This window comes from Daphnia pulex, chromosome 3, assembly GCF_021134715.1.
Source record: "Daphnia pulex isolate KAP4 chromosome 3, ASM2113471v1".
NCBI classification, from domain to species: Eukaryota; Metazoa; Arthropoda; class Branchiopoda; order Diplostraca; family Daphniidae; genus Daphnia; species Daphnia pulex.
The window spans coordinates 5063212-5077724 of record NC_060019.1 but is presented as its reverse complement, the minus strand read 5'-3'; the positions used below and the strand labels follow the sequence as shown (position 1 = coordinate 5077724).

General features: G+C 44.1%; 3 protein-coding genes across 3 annotated transcripts; 1 reads left to right on the top strand and 2 right to left on the bottom strand.

The window, feature by feature from the left end:
* Positions 1 to 1256: 1256 nt before the first annotated feature.
* LOC124191587 (probable tRNA N6-adenosine threonylcarbamoyltransferase) lies at positions 1257 to 2907 on the bottom strand. Its single transcript, XM_046584893.1, has 7 exons — positions 2609 to 2907; positions 2453 to 2532; positions 2238 to 2379; positions 1797 to 2170; positions 1640 to 1712; positions 1532 to 1587; positions 1257 to 1463 (listed from the first exon to the last, which is right to left on the bottom strand). The coding sequence occupies exons 1-7, from the start codon at positions 2721 to 2723 to the stop codon at positions 1299 to 1301; spliced, it is 1005 nt and encodes a 334-aa protein (XP_046440849.1). The 5' UTR covers positions 2724 to 2907; the 3' UTR covers positions 1257 to 1298.
* A 1550-nt stretch (positions 2908 to 4457) lies between these two features.
* LOC124191586 (inosine triphosphate pyrophosphatase-like) lies at positions 4458 to 5825 on the top strand. The gene is made up of 5 exons (XM_046584892.1): positions 4458 to 4511; positions 4629 to 4856; positions 4936 to 5089; positions 5385 to 5584; positions 5654 to 5825. Exons 1-5 carry the CDS (start codon positions 4473 to 4475, stop codon positions 5780 to 5782), a joined length of 750 nt encoding a protein of 249 aa, XP_046440848.1. The 5' UTR covers positions 4458 to 4472; the 3' UTR covers positions 5783 to 5825.
* LOC124191585 (ADP-ribosylation factor GTPase-activating protein 1-like) lies at positions 5806 to 8344 on the bottom strand. Its single transcript, XM_046584891.1, has 9 exons — positions 8133 to 8344; positions 7649 to 8040; positions 7414 to 7590; positions 7320 to 7339; positions 7168 to 7250; positions 7002 to 7112; positions 6686 to 6745; positions 6420 to 6562; positions 5806 to 6353 (listed from the first exon to the last, which is right to left on the bottom strand). The coding sequence occupies exons 1-9, from the start codon at positions 8190 to 8192 to the stop codon at positions 6023 to 6025; spliced, it is 1377 nt and encodes a 458-aa protein (XP_046440847.1). The 5' UTR covers positions 8193 to 8344; the 3' UTR covers positions 5806 to 6022.
* Between the last annotated feature and the right edge of the window lie 6169 nt (positions 8345 to 14513).

Below are 14513 nucleotides of genomic sequence, written 5' to 3'. Positions count from 1 at the left end.
CCCGGAGGTATTTGGACGGTTTTTTTTACATGGGTTACCTAGATGGTTTTTTTAAACACGGGTTTGAGCGGGTTGGGCCAACAGCGTAAATGGGTCCGCCCCGGGTCGCCCCACGAATCACAAGAAACTTACCGTCCGGGTCACGGCCCGGGTAAAAATTGGGTCAAACACACTTTTTTTTTACAAACTTTAAAAAATTTCCTAAATTTCTTAATTATTTTCTTCCAACAGTGACACGTCAATGATGTCTTCTGAACACCCCTGAACGCTCTTTTCTACCACTTCTTTTATCCTACTTTTACGAAATTCTCGTTGAGCATTTGGCGGCAATATTTTTAGGTCTTTCTCGAGGCCTCAGGCATATTGAATAACAAGCTTCTCTATGTGACTACTAGATGGCGCCACCACTCGGGTTGGCCCGAGGACCCGCGGGTTCAACCCGTCGCCCGCCCCGTACAAAAATTGCCTCGGTGGGTTGATATTTTTTGGGTTCTTTTTTTTCTTTAACCCGAACAGTGGCCCGGGTTTTCATGGCCCGGGCCACAGCCCTACCCTCCTCCCCATCCCTACTCTTACTCTTACCCTACATACCCTTTTATTTTCGCTTGAAGGAAAGCCTATCTCAAAAGTAAAAGAGGAATAAAAAGCAAGGAAAAAAGTATACTAACAAAATAAAAAGCAAATTTGAGTTGCGATCCCCTTGATTTTGGATGTTGAACGCCAAACCTCAAAATGACGCCACAATTTCCTCCAACATGAAATCAGCGAAAAGGATGTGGTTGTAGGCCTAACTGCCGTCGTGTAAACATAACCTTGATCAGTTGATCGCCTTTTCATTCAGCGTCGAATACTCGTGGAGAGTCAACGGCGTATGTTTTTGTTGACTTTTCTTTTCTGTCCTCTTACCTGATTGAATACCATACCCGTAATTTCAACAAATATTTTAGATGTAGCTAATATAACAAAGTGGGCCTGAATGACTTGGAAAGAAAACATTTGGGCACAAATTTGGTCGGCATTCAGTCCTGAACGTTAAGGCCTGAATGTCGGACACCCTGATGGCCAATGTTCTGGTAGAGGTGGGGGATATAGTAGGGTGGTGTCATGTCGACATGCCGAGCATACCATAAACTTTGATTAACGCAGCTAGTTTGTTTAGGCATTTTTAAAGTTATTATTGTTTTATTATTCATCTCCAGTTTACCTCCACTTCATCTATTCTATATCGTTGCGTGCAAAATGGGCATAACTTTGTCTTTGATTAACGCAGCTAGTTTATTTAGCCATTTTAAAAGTTATTATTGTTCATCTCTCCAATTTACCTCCACTTCATCTGTTCTATATCGTTGCGTGCAAAATGTGTTCTTCCAAGAGGTGACGGCACCAACTCTAAACATTTCTGCTCCGGCATGAGCTATCATGGCCCCGTTGTCTATACAAAATCTTTCATCCGTTGCAAAAACCTTAAAAGAAAACAGAAAAGCCATGAACAAAATTTGTTGTGATAAAATTACACAATGATTCAACAAACCTTAGCTCCTCGTTCCTTGCACATTTCAGACATCATTTCTTGAAGTCGAAGATTACCTAAAAACAAATCCTTAGATGACAAGAATAATATAAAGAAAATGAAACCTACATCCAACGCCACCGCAAATCAACACTTCTTGCGATCCACAATGCGCCATTGCTCTCTCGGTTGTTTCAACAAGCTATAAATGTACATAAAAAAGAAACGGAAGTATTCAATTGGAAATTAAATGTAATTTTAGTTGCAATGATTTTGGCATGTGTACCATAGCAAAAACAGTTTCTTGCAGTGAAAAACATAGATCTTCCACAGAATATTCTTGTAAAGTTGCAGCAAAATCTTCAATGTGTGTCAAGACTCCAGAAAAAGACATGTCCATCCCTTTGACAATGTATGGCAATGGGACATAAATTTTCCCATTTTTTGCCAACTGCTCAATATTGTGCCCAGGGCTTGGATAATTTGACAATTTAAGAATTCTGGCAAATCTATCCAAGCAATTCCCAACTGCAATGTCTATTGTTTCCCCAAATATTCTATAACGTTTCTGGGAGTATGCAATAATTTGAGTATTCCCTCCACTAACATAGAGAACAATAGGATTTTTTGCGCTTGTGATTAATCTTGCCATTTCTATGTCTGCAATAAATGGAATGATATTTGAGTCCAACTAAAATTAGCAATATAAAATTTAAGAATTAAGTACGCCCGATGCAATGATTGACACCAATAATTGGCTTTCTCCATAATTGTGAAATTGTTCTTGCAAACACAGCTACAGACACCAAAGGAGCTCCTAAGCCAGGTCCTTTGGTGTAACACACCACATCAATTTCTTCTGGATGAATCTGAATTATAAATGATTTATTTTTTTGGAAGTGAAATACGAGTTTCTCACAGTCTAATTAAAATGTATCAAACCTTAGCTTCATCCAAAGCTTCTTTCAGTAAGAGGACAATATTTGACTGATGATGAATTGCAGTATCAACAGGTTTAAAACCTATAATAAATGTCATAAGTTAAAAAAAAACAATACGCATTATTTTTCGTGTTTAGAACTTTTGATGTAATGAAACCTTCTCCAGGTGGTGTAATAAATGTTCTCCTGGGATTTGCTAAAACAATTCCATCTTGAATTATTCCAATACCCAATTTATTTGCACTACCTTCAAAACCTATCGAAACAACCATATTTCAATGAATATTTATAATATGGAACCTCAGACTAGTGCAACTTTAAAAAAATGACTACAATCGTCGCAAGAGCGTGTCAGATCATCAGAACAGAAGCTGATGTATAGTTATTAGTTAGAGTAGTCCATGTGTAGAGAGTCAGAGAGTACAGACAGAGTCAGAGCAGTCAGCAGACGACAGCGCTCCAAGGGCGTCCCTAAACTGCGAAAGCGAAACGCGAAACGCGAAACGCCTAAAATGCGAAACAGCTGTGCGAAACGGACCCAAAAGTTGGGACCCTGTTTCGCATTTTAGTCTTTGGGTCCGTACTAAACTGCGAAATCGGTGTTTGCGAAACGTCGCAGTGCAAACGTCTTGGTAGCAGACGACAATGGACGCCGTCAACAAAAAAATTGTTAAGAGTTTCAAATTTTCGAGACTTCGAGTTTCGCGCACCTTATGGCTGGTCTATTTGTGTGTTGACTATGAATACGGAATACCTTGAATGCAATATGCAATAGGTGTTTTTAATTAGAAGATTGGTATAAAAAAATTTATGGAACTTCTCGTTTCCATGTATCAGTATCAATCAGATTAACATTCTTAATTTTAAGGGAAGTTTTAGTTGATTAAATTTTAGCTTGATTTGGAACATGGTAGCTTTGATTTTTAGCTTGATATAAGGCACTCATACTGTTATGACCGATTATTTCTTTGTGCACGTATCTACTGGTTGATTAAAATTATTTAATGTAATGTATAATCCCTGGGCCATTACCTAATATTTTATTATTTAAAAATATCACCATATCGTGCTGCTCTATGTCTTTCATTAGTTTAATAATCGTAAAATGCGCATTAAAACATACAGGGGTAGTGGCGAAGAAATCGAATTTGATTGCCCCCCTTCCTCCTTTAATGCCTCATCATAGCGGGAGACAATGAAAAATGGCGGCAATCTCCGTCAATTTGGACCTCTGTGGGGAAAAGGAAAACTATTTGTTTCGCAAGATGTTTCGCTCTTTAGTATGCCCTCCGGCATTTGGTCCCGCGAAACGGTTCCAAAATTTTGGTCCGTTTCGCACAGCTGTTTCGCATTTTAGGCGTTTCGCGTTTCGCGTTTCGCTTTCGCAGTTTAGGGACGCCCGCGCTCCAATGTTCCATTTAATAAATCATCGTGAAAAATTCTTAATGTCCCAGAAAGTAAAATCAGAAACCAACCGAAATTAAAAAAAAAAACTAGCAAAAACTTGCGACTTGCAAATCACTTCGAAAAAACCAACAAAACTCTTGACACAGTGACACAGTGCTGCACTGGACCGCGGTAAAGAGAGAGAATGGGAATTATATTTGGCGATTTTTTATGTAGTCCTTTAGCGTAATTTTTTGAAACAATTCCCATTTTACTATTTTAGTAGTAAACCCAACCCGTGCCAGACCCGTGCACACAGCACGCTAGTGGGTGTGCTCAGTAATACGGAAACGGAATATGAATCTTTTATAGCCCTTTCCGATAATGAAAGAAAACGATAGTGAAAGATTTATTTCATATTATTCGTCACGAATCAACTATTCGATAGTAACAAATGAAATAAACAAATGAAATATTTTTTCTCTTTTTCCCAATTTTTTTTCTTTGTCAAGGAGGGTGGGTTTAGTTAAAATGGGCATGGCATGGCATGTCTTAAAATGTATTGTATATTTGAGTATTTGTATTGAAAGTAATAGGACTGTAGGAGTAGGACTCTGGAAATTTGAAATTATTCTATGCATTTTGCTATTCTACGCATTGTGGAACCAGCAGAGGTAGTACCAGTGTGGCGACATGCCCCTCTTGTCTCTTGGCGCTTAATTTAAAACAACGAAAATATGATATTTTAAATTTTACGTTACCGACGAAAAGTTTATTTTTTTGACAACTAGATGGTTTCCGACTTTGCGTGGCTTTACTTGGAGGAAGAGAAATGGAGGACAAGAAAAGAAAGTAAAATCGGCTTCATTTTCCCAACACGGCGGTCTGATTTGGCCATATTTTGGCTGACAAAAGTGACAATTGATAACATGTCTGTGAGACCGATCACTTTCGTCACCGGAAATATAAAGAAATTAGAAGAAGTAACAGCCATTCTAGGATCCAACTCTTTAATTAATGTATTGTTTTATGTCAAAAGTTTTGTGGGTAGATCATGTACTAACAAATGTGTTCAATGATTTTAATTGCATGTTAAAGGTGGTAAGACAAAACATAGATTTGCCAGAATACCAAGGGGAGAACCCAGAATATATTGTGAAAGAAAAATGTCTTGCTGCCTTAAAATTGATTAATGGGCCAACTCTTGTGGAAGATACATGTCTTTGCTTCAATGCCCTTCAAGGGTTGCCAGGTACATAAATAAAGGCTAGTTTAAGTTTTCCTATTTTCATTCATTATGACTAATATTGTTTTTGATAGGACAATTTGTCATTATGATGTAATATATTATACTATATGAATATATTAATATTCACCTTTGTTCTTGAGGCAGTCAGGCCCATTTTGCCAGGCATATAATAGGGGCATATGCCCAAATGGCAAAATGGGCCTGACGGCCTCAAGAACAGCCCGACGGCCTCAAGAACGGCCTAACGGCTTCAAAGAACGAACGTTTTGTTTTCATAATATATTTTTTTTTTTTATAGGACCATATGTCAAATGGTTCCTTGCTAAAATTGGACCTGCTGGTCTAACAGACCTTTTGTCCAGATGGGAAGATAAATCTGCATATGCATTGTGCTTATTTGCTTACTCTGAAGGAGTTGGGGAGGAAATCCATATTTTCAGTGGGCGTACAGAAGGTGTAATAGTAACTCCAAGGGGCCCACAGGATTTTGGTTGGGATGTGAGCTGAAAATGTTAAATTATGTAATATATATTTATTCTTTAATTGCTTTTTTCTACATTTGGTCAGGCTTGTTTCCTGCCAACTGGATTTGCTTTAACTTACGCTGAAATGGAGAAAACAATTAAAAACTCCATATCGCATCGGCGTCGAGCACTTGAAGCTATGAAACTTTATTTTAGCAATAAGTCTTCATGAAATAGGAAGATATGTTCAATAAATTTGTGTTTTCCTTCCAGAAGCAATATATTTTTTTTTTTCACTTTGGATTGAAGACATATTTTGCCTAGATGGTACAATCTTGACAGTCCCATAATATTAAGTGAATGGTAAACTTACAGAGAACCTAACAATCAAAAAAGAAACATTGGAAAGCATCTTTTGAGACAATGAATGGTAAAATAGCAAGGGAAAAAATGCAAGTTTTAAATGAACAAATCAGCTGTTAAGCATATCCCATGCTTCTTCTTCAGCAGTTTTGGTTTTAACTGCAGTGACAGCAGGAGAGGAAGTCTTCTTAGCAGCATTTGTTTTCTTTTTGTCACCAAAATCAATTAAAAGATTGTCACCATTTTCAGATGAGTTACGAGATGTCTTAGTAGCGTTTTTACTTTCACTTCTATCGTTATTACTTGCAGCGTTTGACCAGACCCATTCACCTGAATCTTCACCTTGACCACTTTGAGAATATTCATTGACACTATGTCCCTTAAACCCCTGACTTACAGAAGAAGCTGGTGACATCAAATTGTCTTGGTAGATGGGAGAACTGTAAAAGAATGATTGATTCATTATATTAATTAAAAATGCTATTAATGAAATATATATTCCTCACCATCCACCAGACAATGGTGCATATCCTCCACTGGTGCTTCCAGATAGAAGCGAAGATCTTTCCCCTGACACTCTGGGAGGTTCATCGTAATCACTGCGAGCGGAAGTAACATTCGCCCATCCTTTCCTACTAATCTCAGTAACCTGCACCAATGCAAAGAAAAAATATATTTCTAACAATAACAATAACACCTTTTACGTGAACTTTACTACCTAATATTGTACACGAATTATACATTAACAAAAAAAACTTTTAAACGTACAGACCTTAGTAGCAACACTCGTTACCGACGACGCGACATCGTCCAATAATCTCCCTTCTTTTACCTATGCATGACGAAAAAAAAAGTCTTAAATGAAGTCCTCACTTCTATCACGTCAGGGATTAAAAACTCGTTAACATTAAAAAAATACTGGAAATAAATAGTCAATGTGAACATGGTTACTTAAAATAAGAAATAGAACAGTCCAACAAAATTCATGTTTAACATTGGATGATTGAAAGGTAAACAAACCCTCAAGCGGCTTTCCTAAACGGCAACACAAATGCACAAAAAATTAAAGTTCATTTAAGGTACATTACTTTTTCTCCCACAGTTTCCGAGACCTGGACAACTTTCTGAGAAGCAATTTCACCGAATTTTAGAGCACTTTCAGCTAGTTTCGACGCTCCAACAGAAAACATTGACCAACCCTAAAGAATTGGGAATTATTAAATATTCATAAGATAGAGTAAACACAACAATTACAGTGGCAAGCGAATCATAAACTTCGGTAGATGAATTTCTTGGTGGGACATATGCAGAATTTCCAAAACCTGAATATTTTCCCCCTTGAAAAACAAAAATAGGTCAGGAATAGATAATTCTAGTTGTACATCATACAGCTTATAGTTGAATACCTTGAGATGGCGGGAGATTGCTAAGAAATGAAGATAAAAATTACGCTTCTCATAAAACTAATCAACAAGATAAATCTGCAAAACTCGTACTTACTCAGGCCGTCCACAATTTTCTAGTTGTTTCATGGAAAAAAATGCTTCTTTTTGATCTTTAAAATTTTGGTATCCACCAGCTGATCCAAATGATGATTCAGGTTGCTGATGCAAATCTGCATCAAAATTTGGAGTAGAAGAGCTGCTATGAAGGTTTCTATTTGTTTTAGATTCCAATCTAAATTGGACAAACTGACATTATTTTATCTCATACTTAACTGTTTACGATATATTACTGTGAACCAGCATTGTATACTGAAGAACTTCTTGAAATATTGGCAGTTTGATAATTTCTAGCATCAGATATTTCTATGTCCCATGTTTTACCAGCAGCTAAAGCAGAAATTTTATCTCTGTAAAGTGCTGCTGCTCTGGTGTTATAGCGCTGGCCTAGTGGCATTGATGTGTTCCAATCTGGCTGGGTCTCAAAAAAAAGTCTGGCATTCAAATTTCCACCCACTTTCATCTTTTCCAATTCAATATCCTTCCATTTGTCCATAGTTATTGACCTAACAAAGGATAAATGAACACCAAGTCCTCTGTGTTTGCCAGAGCATTCAAGACAGATCCATATTCCATATGTAACAGATGCCCACTGTGGATTGTGAACTGAACATTCAAAACATGTCTATAATGGGAAAAAGATAAAAGCAATTGAAAAATTGTGTCAATATTATGAGTTAATTATTATTTGCTGCCAAAAATAAAAACAAATCTTACACTATTGTCATCCTTTGGTCTAATTTCTTGCAAAACTCTTCGAGTTCTTGGACTTGCCATTGGATAGTTGAACGAATAATGCGATCGATATGAAATATTGATCCGGAAGTTGCTTCACCAGTTCACCTTCCCCAATTTAAGGTTTAAGAAGAATTCAATTTCTCTTTCCTCTGACTGCCAATATTGGGATGATGTGTCAAACCATGCATTACTTTAAAACAGACCATGAAACTACTAATTCAAAAGATTCGTGTTTGCTTTACAAAGTACACATTTTATGGTTACCGTTCAATAGCAGGGGATTTAAAAGTGAGTTGTAGTTTAAGTTATAAATCTCCTCCTTCAAATTAATAAATAATAATTTTTTAGATATTTTAGTAATGAGTATAGTGTGGCTGTCCATTAGAGAACGCCATCTAGCTTAGGTTTTTCAAACATCATAATTAGGTAAAAGAGATTGGTCAAGGAAACAAATTTTCCTTTAATATTTCCCTATTATTTAATATTTTTGCTACTAGTTAAGAGTATTATAGCAATGTAAAAAGGATAATTGGGGATAGACACTGGTAACGACTTTTGGGTTGCTATTGGACGAAAGCGATATCATAGACATCTTAGGTCAGATTGTGAACTGGACGGAGAAATATTTTATTGTGAACTGGACGGAGAAAGAGTACCATGTAAGGATATAGGAAGGCCTCTGCGAAATGTCAGCTATATATTGAAGGCCGAGAAGCACGACTCGTTATCATCAACTGAATTAGAGTTCTGTCGAATGGAAACGTTTGAGCAAACGTTTCCATTCGACGGATTTTTATAGGGCTGTCGGGCCCAGTGGCACTTCGCCACTTCCCTAGCAAGACGGTTTTTTTACAACGAAAAATACAAGGTGGATTTCGTCACGAAGACCTCAACAAGGGTTCAACGGTATGCAAATGAACGGGAGCGCCCGTAAAACGCGTTCAAAAATTTTGAGTTTTACGTGGCTGACGCGCAGCCCAAGCCCGCTGGAAGGGGGTCGACGGGGGAGGGGGGGGGGATTGCACGCACCACTGGAAAAGGGGTGGATGAAGGGCTGGGTGAAGGGGTGTTCGGCAGTACTATACCACACGACTCTTAAATGAAAAACTATTAATTTGGTTTTTCGATAGTGGAAAATATGTCTTGTTGGGGAAGTGCCGATGAACCAAAACTGGATCGATAAAAACGACCTGTGAGAAGAGCACGTTATAAAAAATATCTTAAGAGCCATGTGCAAAGCAATGTTTGGTTCCATCGACGGGAAAAACTGAGGATTGAGAGAAAAAAAAGAAGTGTACAAATCTGCTGGATTCTCAACTTCGTCATTTAAAGGAGCGACAATTGTGATGTATTGAATGCGATCACAGATGGCGCACGAAAGGCTTACGCCAGAGGGCCACGGAGTGAACGGCATTCGAGTCGAGAGTAGAGTTGAGGAAGGTCTTACCGTTCCCGTCTTGTGTATTTCATACGCCTTGTGGACTTAGAATACAGTGTCTAACGCAGACTTAACATGGCGCAGTTGGTCTCACGCACCTACGATTGCTAAACACAGTGGTGTACTTTTTTCGTGACTCTAGTGAACCCTGCGTTTCCCTGTGTTCCTCGCCCTCAGTGTTCGACTTTCGTCCATGCGGCCCATGTACGCCGCCATCTTGCCTTGACGATCGAATCCCCACTCCTGATAGTGCAGGAGGCCACTCTGTCGGAGGCGTCACTCATGTGCCGGTCCCCGTACTGTTAGTTGTGCGGCATTTCAGATTGCTTTGAATTTTCTCGATTTATCGACATTTTTTTTGTGGTGCGAACCCGACCAACGCACGCGGCTTATGGGCGCCGCCATCTTGGTTTTTGCAGCCCCTCGTTTATGTCGGCAGATCAGAGTCACGGCATATCAGGCCCCAACTACTTTTCTCGCTGAGTTAATTTCTCAACCCGACTTTTTCTTTTTCTGTGCGACGAGTGTTATTAGTGCCTTATTTGTGCCTGCTTGTTCCGTATTCCCACGAAGTTCGCTTTCGACCAACAGGTGGCGCAACACACGGTGCAAAATCGTCGCTGTGCCTTTTGTACCATCCCTGCATCGTATATTCTGCGTAACACAGCATCGCTGAACATAGTGGCCAGTGAGCGGCTGTGATTCTACTCGCGCTCCGTTTATGTCCAAAAGGAAGCAACATATCGCTACTTCACCCATCACCACCCGTGCTCGTCTGCGAGCCACACACGCAATGGCAACACCACCGGCGGCACCAACGGCGGCGGATGCGTTAGCGGCGGCGGCGGCGGCCGGAAACCGGATCGACACCCTGGAGGCTCAATTACTGGCCATTTCTGGTCAACTGCAAACATTGATCACGGCGGCCGGTGGAGGCGCTGGTGGTGGCGGTGGCGGCGGTGGCGGTGGCGCTGGTGGCGGCGGTGGCGGTGGCGCTGGTGGTGGCGGTGGCGGTGGCGCTGGCGGCGGCGGCGGCGGTCTTGTTACTCCGGCAACGCCTCAACGACGGCGGCTGGACACCTCTAGCGTGGAAAAACTCCACGGCGATGTCACCATTCCCCTCCTGCGGTCCTGGAGGAACCGTTGGAACGACTTCGCCGAACTAAGCCAGCTGGCAACATATCCTGGGTCGGAGCAGATGGCGGCTTTCCGTATGGCCCTGGACCCAGCCATGCAACAAATTGTCGAGGTGGCGCTGGGTATACTGCCCACCACGATCACCACTCCGGATTTGGTACTGGATCGCATCGCCGATTACGTCCGCGCGAAACGTAACATCGCCCTCGACAGAGTCGCCTTTGAAGAACGGCGACAAGGTCCATCGGAAACGTTCGACGATTTTTATATCGCACTCCGCCGCTTAGCTGAAGCGGCAGATTTATGTGCAACCTGTTTTGACACCCGTCTAGTCACGCGCATCATTGCCGGCACGAGAGATGCTGAAACCAAGAAAAAGCTGCTGGCAATGAGCCCATTTCCCGCCCTGCAATCGACAGTCAACATCTGCAGGAGTGAAGAATCCGCACGGGCCAATGAACGTTCTTTAAGTGGCCATTCCGGCATATCATTGATCCAGAACAAACGCAATCGCACGGAGCGCCCATATGCAAACGAATGCAAATCATGCGGTCACGCAGCGCACTCCACTGGGATTACGTGCCCGGCCATAGGACGCACGTGCCATTCATGCGGTCAACCGGACCATTTTGCCCCAAAGTGCCCCAATCGCGACAGAGGAAAGAGCGGCGGGGGTGGCGGCAACGGCAGCAGCGGTGGCAGCAGCGGTGGCAGCAGTGGCGGCAGCGGCGGCGGTGGCGGCAGCGGCGGATCGAAATCAAAAGTCGGTCACATTACTATTGGCAACGTGCAAGCCAACCATCGGCAACGCAGATCCCCCACCATCGCATTGGAGGTTTTGTTGGACGAGAGCGGCTCGTCGGTCGCGACAATTGATGACGCAATCCCCGACCCTGGAGCAGAGGTGAGCGTGGCCGGGCGCGATGTCATGGCGGCTTTAGGTATGACCGAAGCGGACCTATTGCATTCCCCTTTCGAACTGGTCATGGCTGACCGGTCCACTCCACTCCTATCCATCGGGCAGCACGAAATTTCCGTTCGTTATGGCGGTCGGTGTACCCGTATGACGGTGGTGTTTTGCCCGGAAATACGCGGAATGCTCATCTGCCGTTTGGATTGCGTGAATCTTGCAATCATCCATGCGGATTACCCACAGCCACTGACACCAATTCAGTCCGTGCAGATTTCGCCGACAGAGGATGCAGATCAGCCGTCTCAACCATCAGAGTGGGAATTTCTACGGGGCATTCACTTACCCTTGGACCCATCAGCGGAACAGATCGCAGAAATCGAGGCGGCTATCGCAGCAGAATTCGATTCTGTGTTTGACCAGGAAGATGGTTTACGGACAATGGCGGGGCCAGATATGATGATTCAATTGCGGGACGATGCAGTGCCATATTATGTGAACGGCGCCCGACCAATCCCATTTAGTGATCGTCCGGAAGTGAAGGCCAAGCTGGACCAATTGGTGTCGCAGGGAGTGATCGTGCCAGTGACCGAAGCGACGGAATGGGCCGCCCCCCTGGTGGTGATTAGGAATGCCAAGACCGGCAAGATCCGCATCTGTGTCGACCATACCCGATTAAATAAGTTCGTCCTGCGGCCAACTCACCCTACGCGTACTCCACGTGATGCGGTCGCCGAAATAGACAGCGAGTGCCGATTCTACACCAGTTTCGACGCCGCCAACGGGTACTATCAAATTCCCCTCCATCCCTCCTGTCAACATTTAACCACCTTTATGACGCCGTGGGGCCGTTTTAAGTTCCTCCGCGCGTCCATGGGCCTCAGTTGCTCGGGTGACGAATACAACAGGAGGGCGGATGTTGCGTTCGCCGCAGTGTCAAATACGGTGCGTGTGGTCGACGATCTGCTTCGCTTCGATCGTACCTTCCCCGAGCACGTGAGGGGAGTGTGTGAAGTTCTTCAAGCGGCACGCGACGCCGGGATCACCTTCAGCAAAGAAAAGTTTCGTTTCGCCCAACATCGTGTGTCGTGGGTTGGATACGAGATCAAGCACGGCGGAGTCACCATCGAGGAGGCCAAATTAAAGGCCCTGTCTCAATTTCCCCGGCCGACTAATATTTCAGAATTACGGTCATTCATGGGCTTGGTGGAGCAACTCGCCGGATTTTCGACGGAGGTGGCAGCGGCCAAGGAACCCCTCCGACCTCTTCTCAGCACACGCAACCCATACGTGTGGACGCCGGACCATGACCGAGCATTCGCCGCCGTTAAGTTGGCTTTAATCTCCCCGCCCGTGGTGGTCCATTTCGAACCAGACCGTGAAACAGTCATCCAAGTCGACGCCTCGCGCAAGAACGGAATGGGGTATGCGCTAATGCAGCGACACGACGGAGGCTGGCGTCTAGTGGATGCCAATTCCCGTTGGTGCTCCGATGTTGAATCACGATACGCCATCGTGGAGCTGGAGCTGGCTGCAGTCGAGTGGGCGATCCGAAAGTGCCGCTTATACCTATCTGGTCTTCCAAATTTCACCCTGATGGTGGATCATCAGGCCCTCGTAGCAATCTTAGACAAGCATACCCTGGATGCTATAGACAACCCTAAAATACAGCGTCTGAAAGAGCGACTGTCGCCCTATTCTTTCACAACCGTTTGGAGAAAGGGGAAGGAGCACGCCATTCCAGACGCCTTATCACGGGCCCCAGTCAACGACCCAGCGCCGGAAGATGAACGTGTGGGTGCAGACCTTGATTTTTCCGTTCGGAATGTGGTGATTCAGTCGATCGCGGCGGTATGCAACTCTGAAGACGAATCGGCCCCGTCGGATCATTTGCCGGACGCTTTGCTGGCCGATCTGCGATCCACCGCCTTGGCAGACGCGGACTACACGGCCCTAGTGGCGGCAGTCGAATCAGGTTTCGGCACGGACCGTGCCCGCGTGACGAACTACATACGTCAGTTTTGGTCCATTCGTCACCAACTGTCTACGGAAGACGGCCTTGTCCTCTTTGGATCCCGCATCGTGGTGCCGTTCTCATCTCGCCGTAACATTCTCCAAAAACTTCACGCCGCCCACCAGGGCATCGTCCGGACAAAACGACGGGCCCAGCAGACGGTATATTGGCCGGGAATATCGAACGACGTCACGATGCTCGTCGAACGCTGCTCCAAGTGCCAGGAGAGGCGACCGAGCCAGTGCCAGGAGCCACTGATGTCAGACCCGCTACCGACATTCGTATTTGAAGACGTGTCGGCCGACTTATTCCAGCACGGAAACCTCCATGTGCTGGTATACGCGGACAGATTATCGGGTTGGCCGGTAGTCCACCAGTGGCGACGCGATCCCACCGCGCGAGAAGTAGTCCAGGCAGTCGTGCACAATTTCGTCGAGCTGGGCGTGCCCATGCGATTCCGCTCGGATAATGGACCTCAATTCGATGCCGGAGTTTTCCAAGAGACACTGAAACGTTGGGGCGTGGCATGGGGTAACTCTTCCCCTCATTACCCCCAGAGCAACGGCCATGCGGAGGCAGCAGTGAAGGCGATAAAAGAATTAGTGGCGAAGACCGGAGATTTATCATCGGAAGAATTTCTAGCGGGGCTCCTTGAGTTTCGGAACACCCCCCACGAGAGCGGTGCATCACCGGCACAAATTTTATTCGGCCACCAACTCCGCTCCATCGTCCCGGCGCATCGATCATCCTACGCTCCCAAATGGAAGGACGCCATGATAGCACGGGAGCGACAGGCGGCGGCGGCTGCTGAAACTAAACTTCGGTACGACGCTCATACCCGCCCATTGTCACCACTTCGGA

Coding starts and splice junctions, on each gene's coding strand:
- LOC124191587 (XM_046584893.1), bottom strand. CDS start 2,723: ATGGTTGTTTCGATAGGTTTTGAAGGTAGTGCAAATAAATTGGGTATT. Junction 2,533..2,608: donor TATTACACCACCTGGAGAAG/GTTTCATTACAT, acceptor CATTTATTATAG/GTTTTAAACCTGTTGATACT. Junction 1,464..1,531: donor GCAAGGAACGAGGAGCTAAG/GTTTGTTGAATC, acceptor TTTTCTTTTAAG/GTTTTTGCAACGGATGAAAG.
- LOC124191586 (XM_046584892.1), top strand. CDS start 4,473: ATGCATTTTGCTATTCTACGCATTGTGGAACCAGCAGAG. Junction 4,857..4,935: donor GATCCAACTCTTTAATTAAT/GTATTGTTTTAT, acceptor TGCATGTTAAAG/GTGGTAAGACAAAACATAGA. Junction 5,090..5,384: donor TGCCCTTCAAGGGTTGCCAG/GTACATAAATAA, acceptor TTTTTTTTATAG/GACCATATGTCAAATGGTTC.
- LOC124191585 (XM_046584891.1), bottom strand. CDS start 8,192: ATGGCAAGTCCAAGAACTCGAAGAGTTTTGCAAGAAATTAGACCAAAG. Junction 7,591..7,648: donor GTATACAATGCTGGTTCACA/GTAATATATCGT, acceptor TGTCCAATTTAG/ATTGGAATCTAAAACAAATA. Junction 7,340..7,413: donor GAAAATTGTGGACGGCCTGA/GTAAGTACGAGT, acceptor TTCATTTCTTAG/CAATCTCCCGCCATCTCAAG.